Source organism: Vipera ursinii (genome assembly GCF_947247035.1).
Source record: "Vipera ursinii genome assembly, chromosome: 13".
Classification (NCBI taxonomy): domain Eukaryota; kingdom Metazoa; phylum Chordata; class Lepidosauria; order Squamata; family Viperidae; genus Vipera; species Vipera ursinii.
In genome coordinates, this window is record NC_139526.1 from 15,329,032 (window position 1) to 15,355,353 (window position 26,322).

At 45.1% G+C, this 26,322-nt stretch overlaps 2 protein-coding genes across 4 annotated transcripts; both read left to right on the forward strand.

Moving 5' to 3' along the window:
- Nucleotides 1–277: 277 nt before the first annotated feature.
- Nucleotides 278–17,904, forward strand: LMTK2 (lemur tyrosine kinase 2). 2 transcript variants are annotated; one of them, XR_014493673.1, is made up of 9 exons: nucleotides 278–451; nucleotides 879–963; nucleotides 2,449–2,570; nucleotides 3,402–3,551; nucleotides 4,943–7,721; nucleotides 8,857–8,983; nucleotides 9,833–10,085; nucleotides 12,524–15,525; nucleotides 15,698–17,904. XR_014493673.1 is itself a non-coding variant. In XM_083372744.1 (8 exons), the coding sequence occupies exons 1-8, from the start codon at nucleotides 378–380 to the stop codon at nucleotides 12,546–12,548; spliced, it is 3,615 nt and encodes a 1,204-aa protein (XP_083228870.1). In that variant the 5' UTR covers nucleotides 278–377; the 3' UTR covers nucleotides 12,549–15,647. The 2 variants fall into 2 exon arrangements, 1 of the variants encoding a protein (XP_083228870.1); XM_083372744.1 differs by lacking the exon at nucleotides 15,698–17,904 and having other exon boundaries at nucleotides 12,524–15,647.
- A 232-nt stretch (nucleotides 17,905–18,136) lies between these two features.
- BHLHA15 (basic helix-loop-helix family member a15) lies at nucleotides 18,137–25,623 on the forward strand. 2 transcript variants are annotated; one of them, XM_083372878.1, is made up of 3 exons: nucleotides 18,137–18,346; nucleotides 22,232–22,806; nucleotides 25,340–25,623. In XM_083372878.1, the coding sequence occupies exons 2-3, from the start codon at nucleotides 22,407–22,409 to the stop codon at nucleotides 25,393–25,395; spliced, it is 456 nt and encodes a 151-aa protein (XP_083229004.1). In that variant the 5' UTR covers nucleotides 18,137–18,346; nucleotides 22,232–22,406; the 3' UTR covers nucleotides 25,396–25,623. The 2 variants fall into 2 exon arrangements, with proteins under 2 accessions (XP_083229004.1, XP_083229003.1); XM_083372877.1 differs by lacking the exon at nucleotides 25,340–25,623 and having other exon boundaries at nucleotides 18,138–18,346; nucleotides 22,232–24,640.
- The last annotated feature ends 699 nt before the right edge of the window (nucleotides 25,624–26,322 follow it).

The following is a 26,322-nucleotide window of genomic DNA, read 5'->3' on the forward strand; positions in this document are numbered from 1 at the left end:
AATGTATCTTTCTTGTGAACGATCCTTCAGATAAGCAGACATCTTAGCCATTTCTGCTAAATTTGACACTTTAAACGTCCGTTCTTCTATAGTAGGCAAACTATCCTTCTTCCAATATTGCCCTACCAATAACCTTGCAGCTGTTATCAAGTTCAACATCAAGTTAGTTTCTTTAGCATCACAATGTGTAATAACACCCAATAAAAATAGTTGTGGAGTTGATGGGCAAGTATTAAACGATGTGTTTAGTTGCTGTTTTCGTCAAGAGTATCTGGCAGGAGAGGCTGTTTATAACCATCCTCACATTGGTTTTACAGGGTGACCTAAAAACCTATCTCTGCAACGAGCAAGATAACATTAAAGGAGATGCTCAAGTAATGCTGCTACAGAGGATGGCCTGTGAGATTGTGGCGGGGCTTGTCACGATGCACAAACACAATTTTGTGCATGGGTAAGTCTTTAAAACCCTGAATGCCACGGTGGTTCTTTTACGTAGTCTTAGCGAAGTCTAGCGTCACGGATAGCTGGGGCATTCTGGGAGTTGAAGTCCAGACTTCCTTAGAGTTGCCAAGTTTGAGAAAGATTGCTCCAGATGGCACCGTTTGCTAAGACTGACCTAAGATCTCTTGACTCAAAGGATGCTGGCCAAGAAGCAGAAGAACTTAATGTGCAACACAATGCCGATCATTCAGGTTTAAAATAGCGAGACAGATATAATGTCGAATGGCTGTTGCTATGGCACTTTTGAACCAAGCTGGATTTAACGGTGAAATCTAGCCTCACGTTCTGAGAGAGAGGCTTTTCTCATTTCATCTTGGATTGAGATTCCGGTTTTTCTCACTGCGATCTTCTTCTGTTGTTATTTTTTTTTATAACAGAGATTTAGCTTTAAGGAATTGCTTCCTTACATCTGATTTAAATGTCAAAATTGGGGATTACGGAATAGGATTCAGTAGATACAAGGTAAGTCAACCCATTTAGAAGTGCTAAGGTTAAAAACCTGATTTTGACAGAATCGAATTTTTATTCGAAACCCCGTTACTCAGTTGTTGGATGTTACCATGTAATATCCAATACATTTCTATCCCTACCAATACTGACTTACAAATAATTATTAGAAATTGCCAAGCTACGCTAAAGCGCCTCCGTTCTTCTCTTCCTAATTGGTTTTGCTGACATTGGTCTGTTTTGGGTCCGTGTTGACTCAGGACAATGTAAGGGTGTGTGTTTGTGTGTGTGTGTGTGTGTGCGTGCAAATATATCCTCCCACCCCATTCCAATCCAATCTGGACCCAGCTTAATGAGACTGTTGCATTTTCCTTCAGGGGAGAAAGATTTCCCATACTGCTTACCTCTGAAGACCATATTCCAGAAAATGCTACGAGAATACAGCATGCCCAATAACGTTTTTTTTTTACCGAGAGAAGAGAATGTGTGTAGCTTAGGGCTGAACTGTGGGGTCCTTGGTGCTCTCCGAGCTTGGTGGTTTTCTTGCAGATCTTTCATGACCCAACTAGGGAACATCATCAGTGCTAGAAGGGAGTGGGGATTGTGGAGAGGAGGAGGAGGAGAACTGTGGGGTCCTTGGTGCTACTCTGAGCTTGGTGGTTTTCTTGCAGATTTTTCATGACCCAACTAGGGAACATCATCAGTGCTAGAAGGGAGTGGGGATTGTGGAGAGGAGGAGGAGGAGAACTGTGGGGTCCTTGGTGCTACTCTGAGCTTGGTGGTTTTCTTGCAGATCTTTCATGACCCAACTAGGGAACATCATCAGTGCTAGAAGGGAGACACTGATGATGTTCCCTAGTTGGGTCATGAAATGTCTGCAAGAAAACAGCTAAGTTCAGAGAGCACCAAGCAGCCCACAACATTTTCCTTCTCCTTTTGCTAACTGTTTATAATATTCTTGTGCTGCTCTTTCAGTTCTGGAAAAAAAACAAGGGATTTCTAATTCCTGGGACACTTTTCAATAGTGGAAAATAGACCCAAGGGTGGCGGGTGCAGCTAAACAGGCGGTTAATTCCTTTTGATATGGCCTTCCCTTAAGACAGGGATGCGGTGGCTCAGTGGGTTAGGACGCTGAGCTTGTCGATCAGAAGGTCGGCAGTTTGGCAGGTCGAATCCCGAGTGCCGCGTAGCAGAGTGAGCGCCTGTTACTCGTCCCAGCTTCTGCCAACCTAGCAGTTCGAAAGCACGTAAAAATGCAAGTAGAAAAATAGGGACCACTCCAGTGGGAAGGTAACAGCGTTCCGTGCGCCTTTGGCGTCTAGTCATGCCGGCCACATGAGCACGGAGACGTCCTCGGACAAGCGCTGGCTCTTCGGCTTTGAAACGGAGATGAGCACCAGCCCCTAGAGTCGGAAACGAGTAGCACGCGTGTGCGGGGGAACCTTTACCTTTACCTTTTACCTCCCTTAAGACCTACTTTTGAATGTCCTTTCATGCTAGGAAGATTACATTGAAGCAGATGAAAACAAACTCGTGCCCCTTCGATGGACAGCTCCAGAACTAGTGACCAGCTTTCAGGATCGTTTGTTAACAGCAGAACACACAAAATACAGCAATGTCTGGTAGGAAAATGGCCAAGTTATAATTTAAGGGTAGCGGTGGTGGATTCATAGATCGCCAAATCCAACAGCGATTTTATAAGGCGATGTTCGCGGTCTCAGTAACTCTTAATTTATTTGTCGTCGTTATTTGACGATAAAACATTTGCCCAGCTTCTGGATACCGGTAAGCCAAACCAATAAAACCTGCCCCTGTAAACAGAATTCTCCTCCTAAGGACTTTTCATCCAACCAATTAAGTCCCCACCCCCCCACCCCCAGCTGTATTTTAAAACTTAAGACCCTCCCCACTGCAGCCCTTTGTGAAACAGAGAGGCACCATGTGAGTCGGTTCCCAATATTTGTTCCAACCTACTCTTAAGTAAGGAACGCGGTGGCTCAGTGGGTTAGGACGCTGAGCTTGTCGATCAGAAGGTCGGCAGTTTGGCGGGTCGAATCCCAAGTGCCGCGTAGCAGAGTGAGCGCCTGTTACTCGTCCCAGCTTCTGCCAACCTAGCAGTTCGAAAGCACGTAAAAAATGCAAGTAGAAAAATAGGGACCACCGCGGTGGGAAGGTAACAGCGCTCCGTGCGCCTTTGGCGTCTAGTCATGCCGGCCACATGACCACGGAGACGTCCTCGGACAAGCGCTGGCTCTTTGGCTTTGAAACGGAGATGAGCACCGGCCCCCTAGAGTCACAAACGACTAGCACACATGTGCGGGGGAACCTTTACCTTTACCTTTTACTCTTAAGTAGCAAATACTCCGAAAGTCTGAACAACCAGGTTCCAAAATACTGGGATACCACGAGCCCTGTCGTGGACCGACATCTTATGAAGCCTCCTCTTTCTGCAGGGCCCTGGGAGTGACACTCTGGGAACTTTTCAGTGGCGCCACAAAGCCTTATTCTGAGCTCTCTGACCAGGAGGTTTTGACCCAGGTCATCAAAGAAAAACAGACCAAGCTGTCGGAACCACCGCTTGAGCAGCCCTACGCCGACCGATGGTAAAAACGCCACATTTTTTAAAAAAAACTTTCAGTCGAGCTCTGTTATAAAATAGTTTCAGTCTGGTTCAAAAAGCTTGAAGCGTTTTGTTAGCCTACAAATGATGGGGGGGGGGAGGGAAGAAAGGAAAGGAAAGAGGAAGGAAGGAAGGAAGGAAGGAAAAGAGGGAGGGAGGGAAGGAAATAAAGTGGAAGGAAGGAAGAAAAGGGAGGGAGGGAAGGAAGGAAAGGAGAGGGAAGGAGAGAAGAAGGAAGGAAAGAGAAGGAGAGAAGGAAGGAAAGGAGAGGGAAGGAGAGAGGAAGGAAAGAAAGTAAAGGAGGGAAGGAAGGAAGGAAAGAGGGAAGGAGAAGAAGGAAGGAAAGAAAGTAGAGGGAAGGAGAGAAGGAAGGAAAGAGAAAGAGGGAAGAGAGAAGGAAGGAAGGAAAGGAGAGGGAAGGAGAGAAGGAAGGAAAGAAAGGGAAGAAGGAAGGAAAGGAGAGGGAAGGAGAGAGGAAGGAAAGAAAGTAAAGGAGGGAAGGAAGGAAGGAAAGAGGGAAGGAGAAGAAGGAAGGAAAGAGAGGGAAGGAGAGAAGGAAGGAAAGAGAAAGAGGGAAGGAGAGAAGGAAGGAAGGAAAGGAGAGGGAAGGAGAGAAGAAGGAAGGAAAGAAAGGGAAGAAGGAAGGAAAGGAGAGGGAAGGAGAGAGGAAGGAAAGAAAGTAAAGGAGGGAAGGAAGGAAGGAAAGAGGGAAGGAGAAGAAGGAAGGAAAGAAAGTAGAGGGAAGGAGAGAAGGAAGGAAAGAGAAAGGGAAGGAGAGAAGGAAGGAAGGAAAGGAGAGGGAAGGAAAGAGAAGGAGGGAAGGAGAGAAGGAAGGAAAGGAGAGGGAAGGAGAGAGGAAGGAAAGAAAGTAAAGGAGGGAAGGAAGGAAGGAAAGAGGGAAGGAGAGAAGAAGGAAGGAAAGAAAGTAGAGGGAAGGAGAGGAAGGAAGGAAGGGAAGGAGGGAGGGAGGGAAGAAAGGAAAGTAGTGAAGGAGAGAAGAAGAAAGGAAAGAGAAAGGGAAGGAGAGAAGGGAGAAAAGGAGGGAAGGAGAGAAAGTAGAGTGAAGGAGAGAAGAAGGAAGGAAAGAGAAAGCAAAGGAGAGAAGGAAGGAAAGAAAAGAGGGAAGGAGAGAAGAAGGAAGGAAATAGAAAGTAAAGGAGGGAAGGAGCTGAGATAAGGGTCATTTGTGGATTGTCTCCCTGAGGTTCAAGTTGTTCTCTGGCTTGTAATTTCTAAAGCTAGTTCAACAATAAAAACTGTCCAGCTAAGATCATTTTGAAAAGCGAGGTTACTTTAAAAACACGGCCAAAGAACTGCGCTTGCCCTGGCGTAGTGCCCTTGTCACAAACCGTACCTGAACTCTCATCCCAACAGGTACGAAGTTCTGCAGTTCTGCTGGCTGTCTCCAGACAAGCGAGCCACGGCCGAGGAAGTCCATAAGCTTGTAGTCTGTCTCTGCACGCAAAACCAGAGGGACTCCGTCATCGATCCAGAACAGTGGGACGAACTCAAGCTGAACGTTTCAAACCGAGAACCTTTGGGGAGCTCCGCCTTCCCGATCCTGGATCGTTTCGCCGGCAGCCGATTTGGTCGCGAGATGGAAGAGGTCCTGACGGTAACCCAGACGAGCCGAGGACTCAACTTTGAGTACATCTGGGAGGCAGCCAAACACGACCACTTTGAGGGCAACCAGTCCAACCCCGTCGACAGGAAGACTTACACAAACATGTTCTTCCCGGTGGAAGTGTTTGAGAACACGCTGACCGAGCAAGGGCCCGGCGCTCAGGTTGAAAGCGGGCAGGAAGTTTCCCTGCTGGTGCCTGGAGAACTTCCTGTGTTTAACGCCCGCAAGCCCTCGGTCGGAAGCGATTATTACATCCAGTTAGAAGAAAAGATTGCAGGCCGCGGTAGCCTCAACTTTGACCACCAGGTGGCTGAATTGACAACCGAAGTGGACAATTCTGAAGTTCTGAAGGGCAAAAACGGTCACGTTGTGCTTCTGGAACACTCTGCTGCCGAATCTACCACAGATGGGGATATCTTCTGTAATCATCATACAGATCCCAAGGAAGAGAATTTGCACAGGGTTGGCCCGGTTGACCCTTCCCCATATGGCGGCGTTGACAAAAATGAACCATTGGCAAACGGGCTGGGTGGACTTGGCTTTGCTGATATAAATGATATCCGTCTGGAGCTGCGGGCGATGGCATTCTCAGATCCTGAGGGATCTACCCGTGGCCTGCCCAAGAAGGAAAGCTCCCCGCCTGCTTCTCAAAATGAAGTCGATTGCTCGCAGGAAGATACCCCGCAGGAATCTGAACTTAGCCAGCTGACTTTGGAGGAGCTCTCTGACAACTTCCTGTTTCTTCAGGAGAAGAAACTATTCACGCAGACGGCGAGGAACGAAAAGGGCAGCGATCTCGGTAGAGCACCTGACCCAACGGATAAACCAGACCCGCCAAATGCGAGCTCATTGGGAGTTGAAGGTCACATGAGTGGGAAAGTTCATGACACTGAAAAGGACTTTCTTGGGCGAACAGGGGCACTTCCCGGTCCCCCTGTGGTCGACAAGCAGCTGTTGTTCTCCTTTTCCAGCCCTGAGAAAAGCCCTCCTCAGCGGGTAGTTGGAGATAATTCTACCCAGAGTCCTCCTGCTTCTTGCGTCGGAATGAAAGAAGTCCCTGAGTTTGGTTCAACCGATCTCCAATCCACCCAGGTCAAAAACCGGACCGATGGCATCAGCTCACGTCCTGGTGTCACCCTCAATGCTCAAGAAGAAAGAGAGGAAAATAATCAGGAGCCTAAACACTGCAGCAGCTCCTGGGAGCTGAGCCACGAAATAATCCCAAAGAAATCTGAGCACGAGAATGCCGATGTTCTAAAGGGAAGTGGTAGAACTTCTCAAGTTCAAAGATCTGACAGAGAAGGTCTTCTCCCCACCGATCGTATCAGTCATGACAGTCTACTGGAAGACAGTTCCTCGGGGTCAACCCCAAGCCTGGGACAACTGGTAGATACCCCGGACTCGTTTGAGACGTTAGACATTCATGAAGGTTTAGTATCCTTTGAAGCAGAGAGCCCTCAGAAATGTTTGCCCCCCGATAAACCCGCCGACAGCGGCTACGAAACTGAAAATCTAGAATCTCCCGAATGGACGTCACACCTTCTGGGCACCAATTCTAGTGAATCGGCTTTATCTAGCGCAGGCGGAGATCTTTTGCAGGGGAACCCCGTGATCGTCGTGTCGGCAGAGGTAAATTCTTACGCCGACCCGAGCAAGGTGGATCATTTTGAAACAACTCAAACAGTCCTGGAGGGCAGCCATAATTCATACAGAGATTCGGCCTATTTCTCCGATAACGATTCGGAGGTAGATAAGAAACCAGAGGTCACGAATCCATCCCCAAAGCCAACAGTGTTGGCCAAGCACCACCCGGATTCCTTCGAAGTGGAAAACGCTGGGAATGCAGAAAATCCTTTAAGCGGCAACGAAGTAGCTAATTGTCAGTTCATCCATGACTTGACCTCGCTGTTGGATGTGGGTGGAGAAGAGCACGGGTCTGATGAAAGAAAACAGGCGCGGCTTCAGAAAACCGAGGACACAACTTTGTTGCCCCGGCTCCCTGACCTAGGACACCCCGATGAAGATGAAACACATGAGGCTGTCCCTAAAAGTGTCTCCTGCACGGGCACCAGCACAGCCGATTTTTTCCCCGAGGGCGACCTGAAGCTCACGCCCACCTTGTACGGTGCTCCGGAAATCTTTGAAACGTCCATCTTGGCTCATCTGGAAGGCCACAAGTTGAAAGAACCAGACGTTGAAGGAAAATACCTCGGCAAACTTGACGTTTCTGGGATGCTGGATCTCTCCTTAGATGAAGAGGACGCCGACGAGGAGGATGGAAACAGCGACGATTCAGAGGACGACATGAAGACCTTCCATCTCCAGGGACTGAGCTCCGACAGCGATGAGGATGTCGTGACGCATCAAGTGCCGGAGGTCATTAGCGACGTCGACGATGGGAAGCACCTGAGAAGCTTGCTGAAGCAGCCGAAGCAGCACGAGGGGAATCATTCTACCGAAGCCTTTCGGAAGAATGGGAAAAAAGCAGTAACGTTCTTTGATGATGTCACTTTATATCTTTTCGATCAGGTATCTTTTTTTCCTCAACCTTCATTCTTTCAGAATAGACTCTTCTTAAAAAAAAAATGGTTATTTCCTTTTCTGCCTAGGTAAGGCAGAAGGAAGCCTTTGTCCTGTGTAAAGAAGACAGATTAGACTCTCTAACCTTAGCTGGCAACCGCTGTCTGTGCCCACGTAGAGGGGCACACTCAAGGGCCACGTCACTAGCCTGGCTTGGTGTGAGACCCCGGTACAGTCAGTGACGCGGTTCACATCCCTCAAAAGAGACAGCGAGAAGGACGGGAGATGTGAAGGCGGCAAAGTGGGGCCATCTTGGGGAAAGCATTTTTTTTAAGTATTTTAAAGATTCCGCTGTTTCTACAAAAACCTTTGTTTCCCCGAAGAGACTTGAAAAGCCGTGTCTTGCTGCGTGATTAAAATTGCAGGTAGTCCTCGACTTAACGGCCCTAGCTCAAAATTCCCGTTGCTAAAGCAAGGCGGTTGAGTGAGGGTTGCCCCGTTTTGCAACCTTTCTTGCCACCGTTGTTAGGCGAGTCACTGCACTTGTTAAATTAGTAACAGCTGAATTTGCCTTCCCCATCGACTTTATTTATTTATTTATTTATTAAATTTTTATACCGCCCTTCTCCCGAAGGACTCAGGGCGGTGTACAGGGCAATAAATATTAAAAATGAAGTACAAAAGTTAAAAAAAACAATTCAATATTATGCCCGATATATACAGTAATTAAAAAACCATATTAAAACCCCAACCCCTGACCCATCAAACCAGGCCGGATTGCTCAAATAAATAAGTTTTTAGATCCCGCCGGAAGGAGCGAAGGTCGGGGGCCATCCGGCGCTCGACCGGCAAGCGGTTCCATAGGTCTGGCGCGCCCACAGATAACTTTGCTTATCTCTGTGTGTGTGGGTGTGTGTGTCACAAAAGGGATCATGTGATCCCGGGACACTTCAACCGTCATACATCCATGCCAGTCGCTAAGCGTTTGATTTTTGATCATGTGACCCCAGAGGTGGCTATAACGCTTGTGTGAAAAACGGTGGTAAGTCGCCTTTTTCAGGGCCTTTTTGTCCCTTCGGTTACTAAACAAGCTACCTGTGAGAAGCTAGCTGCATGTTGTTGTTGTTTTCATCCTTTTTTTTAGGAAATGCCAACCAAAGAACTCGGAAAGCGTATTGCCGAATCCAACTCCAATCACACTCCTGCCCTGGCTGCCAGTTTTGGTTACTTGAATAAATTCACCAGTTCAGAAAGCTCCACGGACGAAGAAGGTACCCATTTGGCTTGTCTTGGTGGTTGTTGTTGTTGTTGTTAGCTGCAAAGTCGTGTCCGACCCATCGCGACCCCATGGACAATGTTCCTCCGGGCCTTCCTGTCCTCTACCATCTTCTGGAGTCCATTTAAGCTCATGCCTCCTGCTTCAATGACTCCATCCAGCCACCTCCTTCTCTGTCGTCCCCTTCTTCTCTTGCCCTCAACCTTTCCCACCATGAGGCTCTTCTCCAGTGAGTCCTTCCTTCTCATTATCTTGGTTATGAAGATAAAAATAGGTCCCCTAGCCAGAAAAACCCTAGGTTTTGGAATTGCCAGCTAACGCCGTTCCTCTTAACATCCGCAAGAGGTTTGTTTTCCAGGGAAATTTCTCCAAACCTCCGTTTTTTTTCCAGGCAGGCAGATCTCGCTTTATCACATCCACGCAAGCCTTGCCTTTTCTTTTTTTCTTTTTTTTAAAACTGTTTTGTTCCCTTATCTGACAATTCCAAAATCCATGAAAATAACATGCACCGTCTGGGAAGGGTGCTGCCGATAAGTTTACTTTGCACGCAGAAGGCTAAACGGTTGGTTGGGAACCCCTATTTAATCAGGGCATTTTTAAAACCAGGTGACCCCACAGAGGAGAATTATTTATAGCTCGGGGTTTGAAATGAGGGGGTCCTTGGATGCTCTCTGAGCCTGGTGGTTTTCTCGCAGTCGTTTCATGACCCAGCTAGGTAACCTCACCAGTGCTAGGACGATGCTGTCCTGGATCGAGAAGAACCACGGCTTTTGATGAATTTCCATGGACCTCAGATGTCCCTCTTCTTCTGTCTGAAATGTCCCTCTGGTCTGCTTTCTCCCAGGAGGTTTCGAGTGGGACGATGACTTCCCTTCTCCCGGGCCCTCCGTGATTTTAAAGGCCGCCAGCACCCTCATCAGCTCCAAGTCTTCCTCTCTTCAGACCTCGAAGTACCTCTCTCCTCCACCGCCCCCCCGGAGCCCCGAGCAGGACTGGTTCCGCCCTTCCCCTTACTCCAGGTTCTCTATCTCGCCGGCAAACATGGCCAGCTTTTCGCTCACTCACCTCACAGACTCGGATATCGAACAGGGAGGCGAGTATTTTCTTTCGGCCCGTGGATTTGGCCGCTCTTACAAGCCGTTGTCTCCAGGGTGCTTATTCCAAAGGCAGCTGGACGTTTTGTTTTTCCTGGCGGACGTTCCGCATCTCATATCCAAGGAGCTTCTTCAGTTCTTGAATAAGAAGCGAAACATCTTCAAGGAAAAACAAAAGTCCAGCTGCCTTTGGGAAAAGCACCTTTGGATCTATCTATCTATCTATCTATCTATCTATCTATCTATCTATCTATCTATCTATCTATCTATCTCTATATCTCCATATATCTATATCTATATCTATATCTTTATATTTATATATATTATTATTATTATTATTATTATTATTATTATTATTATCATCATCATCATCAACTGAATAAAAACATCTGTTGCATTTATCAATACTTTCAGTTTCTAAACAATACATATCTTAATTGCATTTGCACTTCATATCCTTATATTCCGTCAACGTCCCATTATTGCTGTAGGTTTAAAAAAGCCGGTCTCCAGCTGCTTCTTGGTCGCTGCCCCCCCCTCCTTTGAACACTTTATCCTAGATTTTGGGGTCCCTCCTCTGACAGACACCAGGCTTAGGTCATACTATCCCAAATAGAAATAGAACAGAGAAAGGAGGCAGCAGCAGCCAGTAGGCTCACCAGATCATTTTCCTGCTAATGTTCTGGAAGAATGAAATCCCGGGGCTTTTGTCCACCGCAGAAAGAGTCCATTTCACATAAGTAGTGTATGACAGGTCAGCTGGGTTGCAAATAGACGTCCAAGCTTATAAACATTGCTGGACCTGCTTTGCAAATGGGGGAAAAGCTGCTATTGTTACAATAGATATAATAATAATAATAATAATAATAATAATAATAATAATAATAATAATAATAATAATAATAATAATAATAATAATAAGAATAAGAAGAAGAAGAAGAAGAAGAAGAAGAAGAAGAAGAAGAAGAAGAAGTTGGAAGGGACCTTGGAGGTCACCTAGTCCAACCCCCTGCTAAGGCAGGAAACCCTATAACATTTCAGACAAATGGCTGTCCAGTCTCTTCTTAAAAACTTCCAGTGTTGGAGCATTCACCACTTCTGGAGGCAAGGAGTTCCACTGGTTAATTGTTCTAACTGTCAGGAAGTTTGCCAGTGTTCAACTAGGGAGCATAATACACATTTTTGTTTTTTTGTTTTTTTCTTTAAATTTAATTTTTTTTCAGCGTTTTTGTTTAGTTGTGTTTGTCACTCGTTTCTTTTCTTTTGGATTTTAATTTTTCGAACAAAATAATTTAAATAAAAAAAAGAGTCCTAGCCTGCTTTTAAAACGCGAGTCTGTACTTGCTCTCAGTTGTAACTCCTACCAGTCCCACTTAGCGCAACCAAGATGTTTGCAACTGGGATCCAGCCTGATCTTGAGAGCTACTCAGCGATCAAGCAGGTTCTTTGTTGCCCCCGTTTTCATTTTCATCTTTATTTTTTTAAACCATGGAACTGGGACACATTTTTGTACTGTGCCAGTGGCCTGGTACTGAGTGTTTGGGTACGCACTCCGATTCCCTAGAGAAACGCTGTTTGTGCTTGGCGAAGGGGCTGATTAGATAAGCCGCGTCGCTGGCTGTAGCCGGTAAGTCCAGCGTTCGAGATAGGGCAGCTTTCTTTGATATCCCCCAGCAGTGACATTGAAGCGTGCGATTTAGACAGTTGTGCTTGGGAGACTTGCAGGTGTGCCCACCTTGCGGATTTTGTAACAAGAAGAGGGAGAACACTGCCTTGAACATCAGACTGCCCCTTGCAAAGAACTAGGGGTGGGGGGGGGGAAACCTGGTTCCAACCCTTGAGGAAACTATTACACCATCCCTATGGGGTGGCTACCTTCAGCACACCTTTTGCCTAGGGAATTTGAAAGATTCTCCCCCTTTCGTTTCAGTGGAGTCAGTCTGCTACAAATTGCCCCAACAAATTTAGGCCTAAAAAAATATATATATATCTGCAGAGTTTAAACCGGTGTTTATTGACCTTGGCCACTTTTAAGACGTGTGGACTTCAACCCCCAGAACTCCCCAGCCAGTGCAAGCTGATGACGTACTTAAACTCTGCCCCCAAACTCTGCCTGCTTTTCTGCAGAGAGCCAATAGATGGCCTAAGAGGGCTACAGAAAGAATCAAGGCTGCCATCTAGTGGCAACCCCAGATACTTTTTAGTAGCCTTCTGTTAAAGGCAATTCCGTCCAACTAAAAGAGACGATATAGCTTTTGGGGTTGAATTGTGAGGTCCTTCGTGCTCTCTGAGCTTGGCTGGGGAATTCTGGGGAGTTGGAATCCACCCATCTTAAAAGCCAGCCTAGTTGAGAAACGCTGCTTTGGGAGGCGGGTTTCTTTCCACAAGCAGACCCTCCCAAGCCTTTGTAATTGTAATAACTTTGTTTCCTCAACAGGGAGCAGTGAAGATGGAGAGAAAGATTAAGAACCGATTAAGCTGTCGGTCTGTCCCGGCGATTGTGGGGGGGCACAGACCTCCGCTTTGGACGAAGAGCCGCTTAAAAGATAAAAAGTTTCGCCTGAAAACCGGCTCAAGTCGTGCAGTCCAATCACCGATAAGACGACTGAGAGATCACGCCGTCAGAAGCAGAATTTGGAGTGGATGTATTTCACAGCGTCCTTTTTTTTTTCTTTTTTCTTTTGGAAAACCAGCGCATTTTGCATTTCCTTTTTAAAAAAATCATCCTCATCCTCATCCAAAAAAGAGACCTCCCTATTGCTAGCTGTCTCTCAGTACTTGAAATATCCTCCAGAGAGGATTTGTACCACAGTGACGTTCTGGTTTATATATAGGATTGTAATATACTTCTTTTTTTTTTTCCCCCGGAGGGTGGGGGTGCAACCATGTATTATCTGTGCGAACGTGTAAAATTGTATATAGTCGAGCTGCAGAGAAAGACATTCCTCGATCGGGCTGAGAGCTGTTGTGTAGCCAGCCATATTTTGCGGGTTTTTGCTCCTCGCTTAGCTGTTAGGCGTGCTAGTTGGTGTCCTTGCCAAGTCCCTTTGCATTGTACAAAGCATTCTGGACCAGTGGGAATTGTAGTACTGGCTTATTTAAATTGGTTCCATTTTACTCTTGTGTCTCTTTCCACACAATCCTCTCGTCAGAGAATACAGAACTTGTTGTTGTCCTTTTTCTTTCTTTTTTTAAGGATTTCTGCCACTTTTTATGCGCTGCTCCTGTTTCTAAAAGGGCGACTCACTTGGAGATGAAAAGGAACATGATTCTCACTTGCAATTAACGGGGGGGTTGGTGGATTGACATGTTTTTATTTGGAGTTGGTTAAAAATGGTGGTGGCGACGGTGACGGCCTACTGGTTTTGGGGTTTTCCTTGTGTGTGGGGTTTATTTTTATTTTTATTTTGTAAGGTCAATTGTCTGGGATTTTGTCGGATGTGCATGTTTGCGGTACGCCCGTCCAAACGATCTCCTTGGTTACTGGACAACTTCTAGAATTCTCCATGTCAACTTTTAAGGATCCGTCGGCAGTTCTGGTCGCAGTCTTGGTAGGAGATTGTTTCACTTTTCTGCCATTCGTGATCTTTCTTTTTGAAGTCAGGTACTTGTCCAAAAAAGGGAAAAAAAGATGCTTGGGCTCCTTGATCTTCTGGGTTCTCAAGCATGAGTGTGAATCACAACAACCTTCAGTAGATCTTTGGCTTTTCAAGGACTGATGTGAAGGAGGCTTCCCGTAGGTTCTCTCCCCTATGAGTTCTCCCAATAATGGTCCCAAGATTTTTAAGGCTGCAGCTTATGGGCTAAATAGGCAGCAGTTCATTCAACCCAGTTGTTCTAGCCCTGCTTGGGGGAATCTTTTCTTGAGCTCCATCAACTTTGTGCACGCCTTTCTGAACGCTCCTAAAACAGGAGAAAGGCCGACTGCGACAAGCACGGCTTTAGTTCCGCGTTACGTAGGCAGGCTTCTCGGCAGCAGAACAGTTCTCGCTCTTTCGCTCTCTTCCAAGCTTTATTCTCCTTCGAGAAACGAGCATTTGTGCCGTTTCGTGTTATTTTCCGCTCACAGCTCGGCAGAGGAAGAACGTGCTTGCCGCCTACTTGTAAAGCTGTTGGGTCGTCCTACAAAGCTTATTGAATTTTTGAGAACTTCTCAGAGAGTGAAAAAAAAATAAATACTGTAGGGTCAGACAGAAACGTGGGTGTTTTTAACCCTTCAGGTGGATTAGTATCTGGGAAGCTACGTGAAGGATAGCAAAGGTCATGCATGAAATAGATAAGCATCTAAAGAATTCCGAAAAACAGTAGCATCCTGAGAAGTGCTTTTTGCTGCTGGGGTCCAGCTTCAGCACCTGCCAAGGTGCTCTGCTCTTATGGGGTGGCCCCTGACAGACCCAACATCTCCTTGACTGACAGCCTCGGGTCCGGCCATCTCCGCTCTTTGAGAAGCTGGCGGTCTGAAGGGAGGCCTCTCGTATGTAGGGAAGTCAAAATTGAGCATTCACAACTCTTGTGTTGGGTCGCAGCGCTGTCTAGGCCCTTGACCTTGTGCGTTAGGACTTTGGATGTTGTCTGTGCGCAGCTGTCCCCAGCCACACGCTTCAAACAAGGTTAGATCAAGGCAGAAGACATCTTAATGGCGAAGGCCATTTGGTAGAATTGAGCGAAATGGACCTTAGCATTCCTTCGTTTTGGACTCTTGCATTTGACCCAACGTGCATTCGACATTGCGGAGTTTCTGGGGCATCTTCCTGTTGCCTTGCCCCTCCCCTCACTTCACTTCACTTTAATCCTACTTCTAAACCTCAATCCGAATTGCAAAGTCCTCTTTCTGGACAAGCCTGGGGCAACCTCTGTCTCACTGAAAAGGCCGAGTTTCAGGTTACACCACTGCCCCAGGCTGCGCCAGAAATCCTTTCCGTGTGGTTGAAATATACGTGCGTCTCTTTAGGTATTCAAGCTTTTAAAATTAAAGTACGAGCCATTGAAAGTCCCATGTTAGTTTGTTTTTTTAGCTGAGGTGGTAACCTCGGCTTCCCAAATCCGGCCCAGATGGTCCACGTTTCTTAAGAGACTCCCTAAAAGATTGATTTATGTATCTTCCTGACCAGATTATATATCTTTTCCTTGAGTCGAGGTTCCTGAATAATAATAATTATTTTTGCACTATTAATTTCCCTGGCGATCTGGCCTGGTTTGGAGAATCGGAGCAAGTTTGGTGCGTTGCTTAGAAGAAGAAGAAGAAGAAGAAGAAGAAGAAGTTCTAGCTGGCGTTATTTCTCTATTCTGCAGCCTCGTTTCTATCCAAGCTTGCAGATGGCTCCTCGTGGCCTGTGGATGTCTTAGTGGGTCAACCGTGGTCCTCCTGCTCTAGACATAAAAGAGTTGTTACTTCTCTTCCTGGCACCCCAGCTTGGAACCACCTTCGGTCTGCGACCCGTTCGTTTGAAGAGCTGAACCACTTTAGCGTAGGTCCCTGTGTGGGTCTGCATCAGGGGTCTTCAAACCTTGCCCCTTTTATGACTTGCGGACTTCAACTCCCAGAATTCCTCAGCCAGCGGACGCTGGCTGAGGAATTCTGGGAGTTGAAGTCCGCAAGTCATAAAAGGGGCCAGGTTTGAAGACCCCAGCTCTACATACACGCGTGTGTATGTACCAGTATGGAGGCAATTGACCGAGGACGCTTTCCTGTTGTGATATCCAGCTCTTTTGAAGGCAGCTGAGCCTCGCCAGATGTTCCCAGCGGCCCCAACAGTCCGCTTGGTCCTAGCTTCTGAGGTTCTTCCCGACAACCAAGAGGTTATTCGGGCAGCACGTGCCGGTGGCGGCCCTTTGCACTAAAAAAGAATGCGTGTGTGATCCGGAGTTCCGGAGCGTGGCAAGCAGGCCTTTTGTTGGGAGTCACTTGAAAAGAAGAAGCAGCGTCGAGCCAGGTGTCTTGACACACTTCTCTTACCTAGGAGAATGCTTTGTTTGCAGTCGAGCTGCCGTATGAGCCGTGTGTAAGCACGCAATTTCAGGAAGGCTCCTAAAAGGCCCCGAGGTAAACCAGTTTCTCAGCCTTTTTTTTTTTGTGGGGGGTGTTTTTTTCCTCCACCCCCCCTCTCTTTCGGAATGGACCCGTAGCAGTTCTGCGGAAAGCCAGCATCACCGTCCAAATATTTGTAATTAGGGTTTCATTGGCTAGTTCCTTTCCGAGTTCCGTCCTCTATAAATAAACGCTGCTGTGTTGTTGTTTTCGTTTCGTGTTTTTTTTGAAACGAAAGTTTTTCTTTTTAAAAAAAAAAATAAAAATAAAATAACGACACTAATGAAAGCTGCTGGTGTGTACATTTTAAACTGTTTTTAGATTAGTATGCAGATTTTGTTTTTTTGTTTTGGGGGGGTTTGAGAGAGCGAGCGAGAGAGACAACTTGGGGGTGGCGAGAAAAACAATTGGCTAAAATTTTATGGGGGGGCAAAGGGGCTATTTAGATGGGAAGCATAGACGTGACTGCTTCGGGAGAAATAGCCTTACTAATTAATAGAAACTGGGCGAGGAAACGAATAGCCTCAGCTTTAATTTGTCAAAATTGCTCACTTCGGAAGAGAGAGAGAGAGGGGGAAAAAAAAAAGAAATTAAAATGTCTTTCAGGAAATATTCTAGAGGAGAAACATTTGATGAAGAGCAGATAACCAAACATTCTGTTCCGTAGCCTGGATTTTTATTTGATTTTTATTTTTTTACTATTCAGTTAAAACTTGAATGAATTTAAGACGTCCGGTTCTGTTTAGCAATTTTGTCTGATCTTGCACAGTGGTGGGTCATGGTAGAGCCGTTTCAATTCTGTGTATATACAATGTTTTATTCTATTTGTACATCAGGAAATTTATGTAACAAAATCATAGGGGAGGAAATTTTCCGATCGGGGGGGTTTAATACAGCTATGAGGTTCGTGGCAATATGCTAGCTAATTAAATTCCAGGTCGAATTTATCTTTGTGTGTAAATTTTAAAAAAAAATTGTAAGATTTCTACTGTACATTGATCATGCATAGTGTGATCCAAGGCTGCTTGTAATTTAAAGAACCTTATTTAATATTCAAAATAAAAATAAATATATATTTATAAGCCTGGAATCTTGATGTTTTTCTGTTGGATGCGTTCCATGGTGTGTGACATTGATTGATTGATTGATTGATTATATTCCATCAGGTTGCTTTCCTAGCAACCACACAGACAGATTTTTCTCCACCAAAAGTGCTGTTTAAAGAGGGCAAAATGTCCCCGTAGACTTCATTGTCTTCAGGTGGGCTGGTTGGCCTAAGAAGCTCCGTGCTTGCTTTGTTCTACACAACAAGGTTTGCCAAAGTTAAAAGGAAAACCATAATGTTTGCAGGTTGAATAAATGAATTCTTAAGTAGATATGAAATCTGATATTGGCCGGAGTGTATGTGTGTGGTTGTGTGTGTGTGTGTGTGTGTGTGTGTGTGTGTGTGGTGGGGAATCGGAAAGAAGCAACCAGGGGAACCAGTTTATAGCTTGGCCTGCACCCAAAGAGAACATTAAAATACAGTTCTTCTTTTCTCCCAGTCGGTAATTTTCCCCTTGGATCTTCTGTAGTTTCTTATTTGAGCTAGACGGGCCATTTGTTCCCCACCGCAAAAATCTTACGGATCGGAGCCTCAAGCTTTTGAGGATCAAAGTTCACCCTTCCTCATTTAGGCTGTGTCCCGGGTGGTTGCTTGCCCCCAACCACAGCTGCCCCGCACCTAAAGAGTCTTGGGAGTTACAGATGAACGCATCCGGGAAACGCAACAGCTTCAGGAAGGCCGAGGAACGTTGCGTTGGGTGGCCACCTTCCTCTGCCTGCTGAAAGAAATGTGGGCAACCAGAGGAGGCTTCAGTTGACCGAAGGGCTTGAGAACCGCCCCCCGCTCAAGGTGTCTCTCAGCGTCGGCACCCCAGCTTTTCCCAAGTTCCCAGCCTCGGCCCTAGGATCCAAGTTTGAGCTGCAGCCACCTGGGGAGAATAATTCTGCTCCTAATCTTGCCATTCTTGGCTTCTTTGCAATAGACTGGGCCATGCCAGACTCCTCCTCCTTACCTGTTAGAGCATTAAAAGTGACGTGTCCTAGCCCAGGTGAGCAGTCTGCAGCAGATTGGGATGGGCAGTCGGCCTCCTTCCTGGGCGATGGTCCCCTTCTCCATCTGAGGCCGGGTCTTCTGTCTTTAGGATCCGGGCCAGACGGGAATGGTTAAGGATGCTGTCGGCATCTGCTTCAGGTAGGAATCTAATCTTTTCTGGCCTCTTTTCATTCAGTGCCACCCTGGGCAAATATTTGGGAATGAAAGAAGGGGGTTCTCAAATCAACAGCTCTTTGCAGAGTGGCCTACAAAAACACACTTCTACTAGTCTGTCTTGAAATGTCTGCCTTTAAAAATCCTCTCCCTTAAACGGGGACGGCTTCTTTGCACGGTCAGCTTAACCGAACGACAAGAGTTGGAAGGGACCTTGGAGGTCATCTAGTCCAACCCCCTGCTCAGGCAGGAAAACCCTATACCAATTCAGGCAAGTAGTTTTCCAGTCTCTTGCTGAAAGACCTCCACCGTTGGAGCCCCTGCAACTTCTAGTTGTTCCACTGATTTAATTGTCCTGTCGGGAAATTCCTCCTTAGTTCCAGGTGGCTTCTCTCCTTGATTAGTTTCCATCCGTTGCTTCTGGTCCTGCCTTCGGGCGCTTTGGAGAAGAGCTTGACTCCTTCTTCTTTGGGGCAGCCCCTTGAGATCTTGGAACGCTGCTATCTTTCTTTTCATTAAACTTTTGCTGGGTTTCAAATGAATACAGGGAAAGCACATCAAGGGACTGATGACTCAACCTCTTTCTCCAAAAAAAAAAAAAGGAATATCGAGACTTTTAGTCATAAACGAGAAAGTCACCCCAGTATGAACCAGCAGAAGAGTTATTCAAACACCAGTTCGCCTACTTGGGCACGGACCTAGGTTGGCAACCCCCCATGGGTGTGCAAGCTAAGAATTGTGGTTTATTGCAATGGCTGGGCCCATGTATTAGATCCTTAGGAGACCTCTTTCGTTGAACGGAATACATTTTGCCCTGGCAGTGAGCTGAAAATGGAAAATAAAATAAAATAAAATAAGGCTGACTTAATTTGATGCCTCTCTGCCCATTGGCTCATCAAAATGTAGCTGTCCACTTCGAATTCCCTTCCCTTCTTTTCCCTCCCCCCCCTTCCCCCTTTCTCTTTTGGATGTGAACACTCGATTAACCTTTGTTGCAAGGACAAGCGATTAGATTGTTCTGGATTGTACATTGTGCATTGCTTTGTCTTAACTCTCGGCTGGGTTATGTGTGTGTGTGTGTGTGGGGGGGGTGTTTGAGCACCAGTGGGCTGTGGATTTACTGAATGTGTTTCATTCAACTTCTTTCATCCGAGATTTAATCCTGGGTGCTTCTTACCTGGGAAATTTCCCCAGTTCTGCAAGACCCTTTTGCGTTCATCTTTGAATGCTGTCCAATCATTTGCAAGTTTGGCTGCCTTAGCAAATACCCAGATAAGGTTATGTATCCAGCTATTTTGCCCTTCGAGAGCAACAAACGTTTTTAAAGGTATGTCCAGCAGGCCACAAAAACGTCCTCTGTTCATTTGGGAATAATAAGCTTAGTGGCATTTCTTTGCCACAGAGTCAAACCAGGGAGGGAATTCTCTTTAAAGGGTTACTTGGCCCCAATGCCCAGGAGAGTAAAAACAATTGTGTGCGTGTGTATGTGTGTGTGTGTGTGTATGTATGTATGTATGTATATGTATGTGTGTCTATGTATATATATGTGTGTGTGTGTGTGTGTGTGTGTGTGTGTATATATATATATATATATATATATATATATATATATATATATATATATATATATATATATGTGTGTGTGTAAATTACTAACAAAGAATTAAAGGGAATTTAATTAGTAATTTACACAAATATAGGAATTGTCCGGTGTGACTACTGCCTGTTCGATAGCCTTCAAGATAGGCTGAAAACAGGAAATAAAGATTTGCCCCATGTTTGGGGCCTAGCAAGGTAATCTAAAGAGTTAACATTTGAAACATATATATATATATATATATATATATATATATATATATATATATATATATATATATATATATATATATATATATATATATATATGTATATATATACACACGTATGCATGATGTATGTATGTATGTATGTAAATTATTTGTTAAGTATTTTAGAATACCTTGCTAGGCCCAAATACGGGCCAAACCTTATTGCCTGTATCAGCCTAACCTAAAGCCATCCACAAGCTGTAGTCACAACTGTGACAAATCATTATTTGTGTAAATTTTTTTGGATTGCTAACGAAGAATTAAAGGGAGACTGATATGGCCATTTCAAACTCATTTGTTCTCATCAGTCAGCCATACCCTTCTGAGATTCGAACCTGGGCCGATTGCACATTAGGCAGTTGTTTTGAAATGGCCATATCAGTCGCCCTTTAATTCTTTGTTAGCAATCCAAAAAGTTTACACACACACACACACACACACACACACACACACACACAATGTTATGTTTATTATATTACATTACATTACATTACATTACATTACATTACATTACATTACTAGGGATTGCATTTTTAGGACCGTGTAATCCCTTAATTCAGGGTAGAGTCGGGGTGAATAGAATAGAACAGAACAGAACAGAAATACAGAATAGAATAGAATAGAATAGAATAGAATAGAATAGAATAGAATTATAAAATAGAATAGAATAGAAGCTGGAAGGGACCTTGGAGGTCTTCCAGTCCAGCCCCCTGCTCAAGCAGGAGAACCTACACTGTCTCAAACAGGTGAATGTCCAGTCGCCTCTTAAAAATCTCCAGTGATGTAGCACCCACGATTTCTGGGGGTGACTGGATGGAACTGAGCATTTACTGGCTGGATGCCCTTCCTGATGCCTATGTGGAGTTCGCAGCAGATAATTATTATTACTAGGGACTACACAGTCGTAAAAAAAAAGGGAGCATGCAGACTTTTTTTTGTCCTGGAAATGCTTCTTTCTCTCCTATGCTGTGTTGTGTGCATGTCCATTTAGAAATAACATTGAAATTTTGGCTGCAAAAGATAAAACATAGAATGCCCCTTTGAGGTCTTCTAGTCCAATCCTCTGCTCAAGGCAGGAGACTTTACACCATCCCAATCAAATGATTGTCCAGCTTATTTTTGAAACCTACCATGATGGAGCACCCAAAACTCTGGAAGGGTATAAATCAACCAACCAACCAACCACCCCCTCCCTTTCTTCTTGGTAAACATTATGTTTTCGTTCTTATTTGAATGCCAAGAAGCTTTGGATAGAATTACTGTAAATCAGTCTTTCTCAGCGTTGGCAACTTGCTGGCTGTGGAATTCTGGGAGTTGAAGTCCAGACATCTTAAAAATCTCCAAGGTTGGGAAATACCCTGGTAGACCTTCCGTAGAACGTCTGTCGCAGTTAAAAACATCCCAGAAGCTGATCCTTCTGTGTGATTTTAATATGCGAGAGAAGTGGGTTTGATGTGGAGGTTTTCACATGTCTCTATAAGGGCCCCCTAAGAATAAGAACTGCCAACCTAGCAGTTCGAAAGCACGTAAAAATGCGAGTAGAAAAATAGGGACCGCTACGGTGGGAAGGGAACAGCGATCCGTGCGCCTTTGGCGTCTAGTCATGCCGGCCACATGACCACGGAGACGTCCTCGGACAAGCGCTGGCTCTTCGGCTTGGAAACGGAGATGAGCACCGGCCCCTAGAGTCGGAAACGACTAGCACGCATGTGCGGGGGAACCTTTACCTTTACCTTAAGAATAAATGGAAATATGTAGTTAAATGAGACAGTTGGGTGAATACCTGCCTTTAAACATAAGAAGACAAGACGCTAGCATAAAACACTCCCAGGCAAGAAATTCCTTGAAAAATCAAAATATAGCTTGAGAACGGGAAATGTTCTAAGTAGGTATCATTTCTTTCCCCTCTAGAGAATTTTTCATCAAATAAATCTCTCAGAAGTAATCTAGTCTTTTAAAATATTATTATTATTATTATTATTATTATTATTATTATTATTATTATTATTATTATTATACACAGGATTCCCCGACTTCCATGGGTTCTGGCATGTCTAGAACAAGATCCAGTTAAGTGGGCAGCTGATGAAGATGTAACTAGATAAACCCTCAAAGTTGATGTCTTCTGGATCAATGTTGGGCATTTCTTCTGCGAGGAGATGAAAGTCTAGTTCCTACATCTTTGGTTGCAACGCACCATGAAGGTCAAGAGCAAAGGAACCAAGCGTCGGAACGCCATCAGTGAAGATGCTTTAGGCCAAGAATCTACCCAGAGCAAAGAGGATCTTCTGAGGTGTTCATGGCGCAAGGAAAAGAGGAACAAAGAAAGCCCAAAGGTGACCCCCAAACTCCCTTGGAGTAGCAAAGATCGGCGCTTGCGGAGGCTGGAGAGCAACGAACGCGAGCGCCAACGCATGCACAAACTCAACAATGCCTTTCAAGCGTTGAGAGAGGTCATCCCCCATGTCAGAGCAGAGAACAAGCTCTCCAAAATTGAGACCCTCACCTTGGCCAAGAACTACATTAAGTCCCTCACCTCCACCATTCTCAGGATGTCCAATGGGCACCACCCAGTGGTTGAAGGCACGGGCTCTGAAGGCAAGTCCAAGCTCTATGAACACTATCAACAGCAGTGTGAAGAAGGAGATGAACCCAAGGAGCAGCTTCAGAAGTACTCCACCCAGATTCATAGCTTCAGACAAGGCAGCTAAAGTTGTCTTCCAGGGCTCAGGAAGGCATCCAACCGTCCATTGGATGGGCGTGACTTTTCTCCATAGTTTTGCAAAAGGGGAGCCCAGTTTTGAACCTCCGATTTATGAGAGGACCTGAGCACGAACCCATCTTACCTTCATAAGTATAGGGTTGCAGGATCCAATCTGGATCGGTCACTGGGACCAATGGTTTTATCTGCTGAGCTTTCGGATTGACACTTGACCCCATCTTCAGGGAACTTCCCTCCAGCAGTGTGTGTGTGTGTGTGCCTTAGGCTGTTCTCTGTGTGGCACTACATGCAAAGCACACACTCTGCTAGAGGGAAGTTCTCCACCACGAGTCCAAAAGCTTGGAAGGCTAAACCCCTCGTCCTGGTGACCAACCCATATTGGATCCTGCAACATTATCCTGAGACATGTCTATTCGCCTTCCTTCGTAAGTATAGCAGGGGTAGGCAACCTTGGCTCTTTTATGACTTGTGGACTTCAACTCCCAGAATTCCTCAGCCAACATGAAGGAACTATGGCCCCTTCATGACTTGTGGAATTCAACTCCCAGAATTCCTGAGCCAGCATGGGGGAAACCTTGGCCCCTTCATGACTTGTAGACTTCAACTCCCAGAATTCCTGAGCCAGCATGAGGAAACTTTGCCCCCCTCATGACTCATGGACTTCAACTCCCAGAATTCCTGAGCCGGCCTGGCTCAGCTTGGAAACCTCTCCCTTTCCCCTCAGCATAGCTGGCTCAGGAATTCTGAGAGTTGAAGTCCACGAGTCATAAAAGAGCCAAGGTTGCCTACCCCTGGATAGGTTGGAGAGGGTCTAGAAGACCTCCAAAGTCCCTTCCAACTCTGACATTCTGTTAAAATCCATCTGGAATTAAACTTTTTTTTTGTTTTAATAGTTTAGTTTCTTAAAAAGTAAGAATGTTGTAATTTCTTAAAAAAAGAAAAACCAAAGAAAAGATTCCTAGAATGAATGTAAATGCTGCAAGCTGTTAGTTCTCCAGACGTGTTCAAGTTCAAGTTCCTATTAGTTGTAGCCCTTGTGTCCCATGGCGAGGGATGTTAGTGTTAGCTCCTGAACATCTGGAGAATAGACCCTACATTTCTGACTTTAAGCTTCAAACTAGATGAACTCACGTTTAGTTGTTAGAATTTGTATGAACGTTGGATGTGTGTTTTTAATTGATAAATCAGCATGATAAATCATCTAACCTGGGGGGGGGCAGGCATTGTGCATAAAAGGGGCTTTAACACCATAGTCTCCTTTGGGATCAGGAGAAAATGATTTTTTTTTGTTTTTATTCCAATAGAAATAGGAGTTTCAGGATCAAATCCCAGGAATTGTTTTTTTTAAGAGTTTTGATCTACGTAGCCTATATTTCGTGTTTTGATATTTTAAAATCCACAGATAGCCTTGTCTTTAGCTGTAATTTGTCTGTGTTGTGCGTGCTGAATGCAGATGTAGATTTTCAACCAGTGAATTCAGTAGCCAAGAGTATTTCCATCTTGATTTCTGTATTCTGGGACTGATGTTCTGAACAGATGTTTTCTCCAAGCTGCTCATAGAGACTGGATGACTGCAGCATCCTTGATCCCTTTCTGGAAGTCCTCTGGAGCTCTCTGGCTTTATTATTATTATTAAGTTAGAGAAGCAAAATAGAAAGCCACGCATGTGAGAAATTCTCCACTGAATAATATCCAAGCATCCTTAGGTATGTTTGATGGCATGAGCTCGTGCTCTCGCTTCAACTCCTGCCCACCTAGCAGTTTGAAAGCATGCAAATGCGAGTAGATAAATAGGTACCACTTCGGTGGGAAGGTAATAGCGCTCTGTGACATCATGCTGGCCACAAGACCGCAGAAATGTCTTCGGACAGTGCTGGCTCAATGGCCTTGAAATGGAGATGAGCACCGTCCCGTGGTGGGGTTCAGCCGGTTCGCACCACTTTGGCAGAACCAGTAGCTAATTTTTTTGTTGCCCAGGCCCAGAATGGACTTTTGGAAGCGGCATCCACAGAGAGAACCGGTTGTTCACATATCTGAACCCCACCACTAAGCTGGACTATAACTCTCAGCTTCCCCTGTCAGCGTTGCCCCACGGCCAAACTACTGTATGTAAGATTATCAGCCACTGTAAAAGGAGGGAAATTTGGCTTGTGCGTCTCAATAAGCCATGTTCTAAACCATTGTTTCTCAACCTTGGCAAATTGAGGGTGTGGACTTCAATTCCCAGAATTCTCCAGCCAGCTATGCCCTATATTCTTTCCTCCCCCAAATATTAGGTTTGGTTTTAACCATCCAAAGCTTTGGTGATCCTTGAGCCAACATGCTGGAGATCTGAAATGTTGGTATCCTGTCTTAGTATCAACTGTAAATAATCTTTAACAGCAACCAACAGCAATGTATTTTTCACAGGCTTTTGGACTAGAAAGCAAATGGTAATTGATTGGGTGAACGGAGAGGTGTTTTGACTCAAAGAAGGAGTGACCGAGAAGTTTATTTTGAATTGATGGGAAATTCTGTCCGGAAGAAACAGCAAACATTGAGGAATACAATAAAAGAATGAACGCCGTTATTAATAAAACAGGCTGGGTTTTTCCCCCCTCCCCTTCTTTCTATTCTTCCTTTTCTGCTAATGGACAGGAACATTTCTGGGTGAGCTTTCGATTCAAATTCCTGTTGGCGTCGGTTTCGTTTTTCTCTAATTTCCATAAAGCATATATTTCTAACTAATTTACAGTAATTATGAACCGGGGATATGCAGGGTTAAAAAGGGAGACAAGAAAAGTCATTCTTAAAACTAGTGATCAATTCCTTAATATTCCTTCCATTTAAAATCTTCATCCGGCATTAAACAATTATGATTCCCCCCCCCGATTAATAATAATAATAATAATAATATTTTTATTTATATACCGCCCTTCTCCCGAAGGACTCAGGGCGGTGAACAGGGCAGACATATAAAAAATACATAAGATATAAAATAAGAACGGCTGGCCCAAAGTCTGGCTTCATGCCTAAGGCAGGACTCGAACTCACCATCTCCAGGGCCTTTAATCAATACACCAATTGACTTTCAGAGTTGATACTAGTTTAGTGTAAAAATTGGAATCCCCCAGGTGGTCTCTTTTCCTGCAAGAACATCAAGTGACAACCCTCAAACAACCCTGGATAGGTCTTGCAAGAATTCACACTTCTCCACTTGAAGATCCCTACTTGTAAGGAAGTAATGAAATCTTCCCAGCCTAGCTGGAGATTAGATACGTTTTGCTTACTATTCCATTACTTCATAGCGGAAGTGGCAGGCTGGACAACAGTGTCCTCCTTCAGCAGTTCCTATGGGGTCATCTGCAACCTGAAGTGTCAATCTATATGCAGCAGAGTTCAACCAGAGTTTC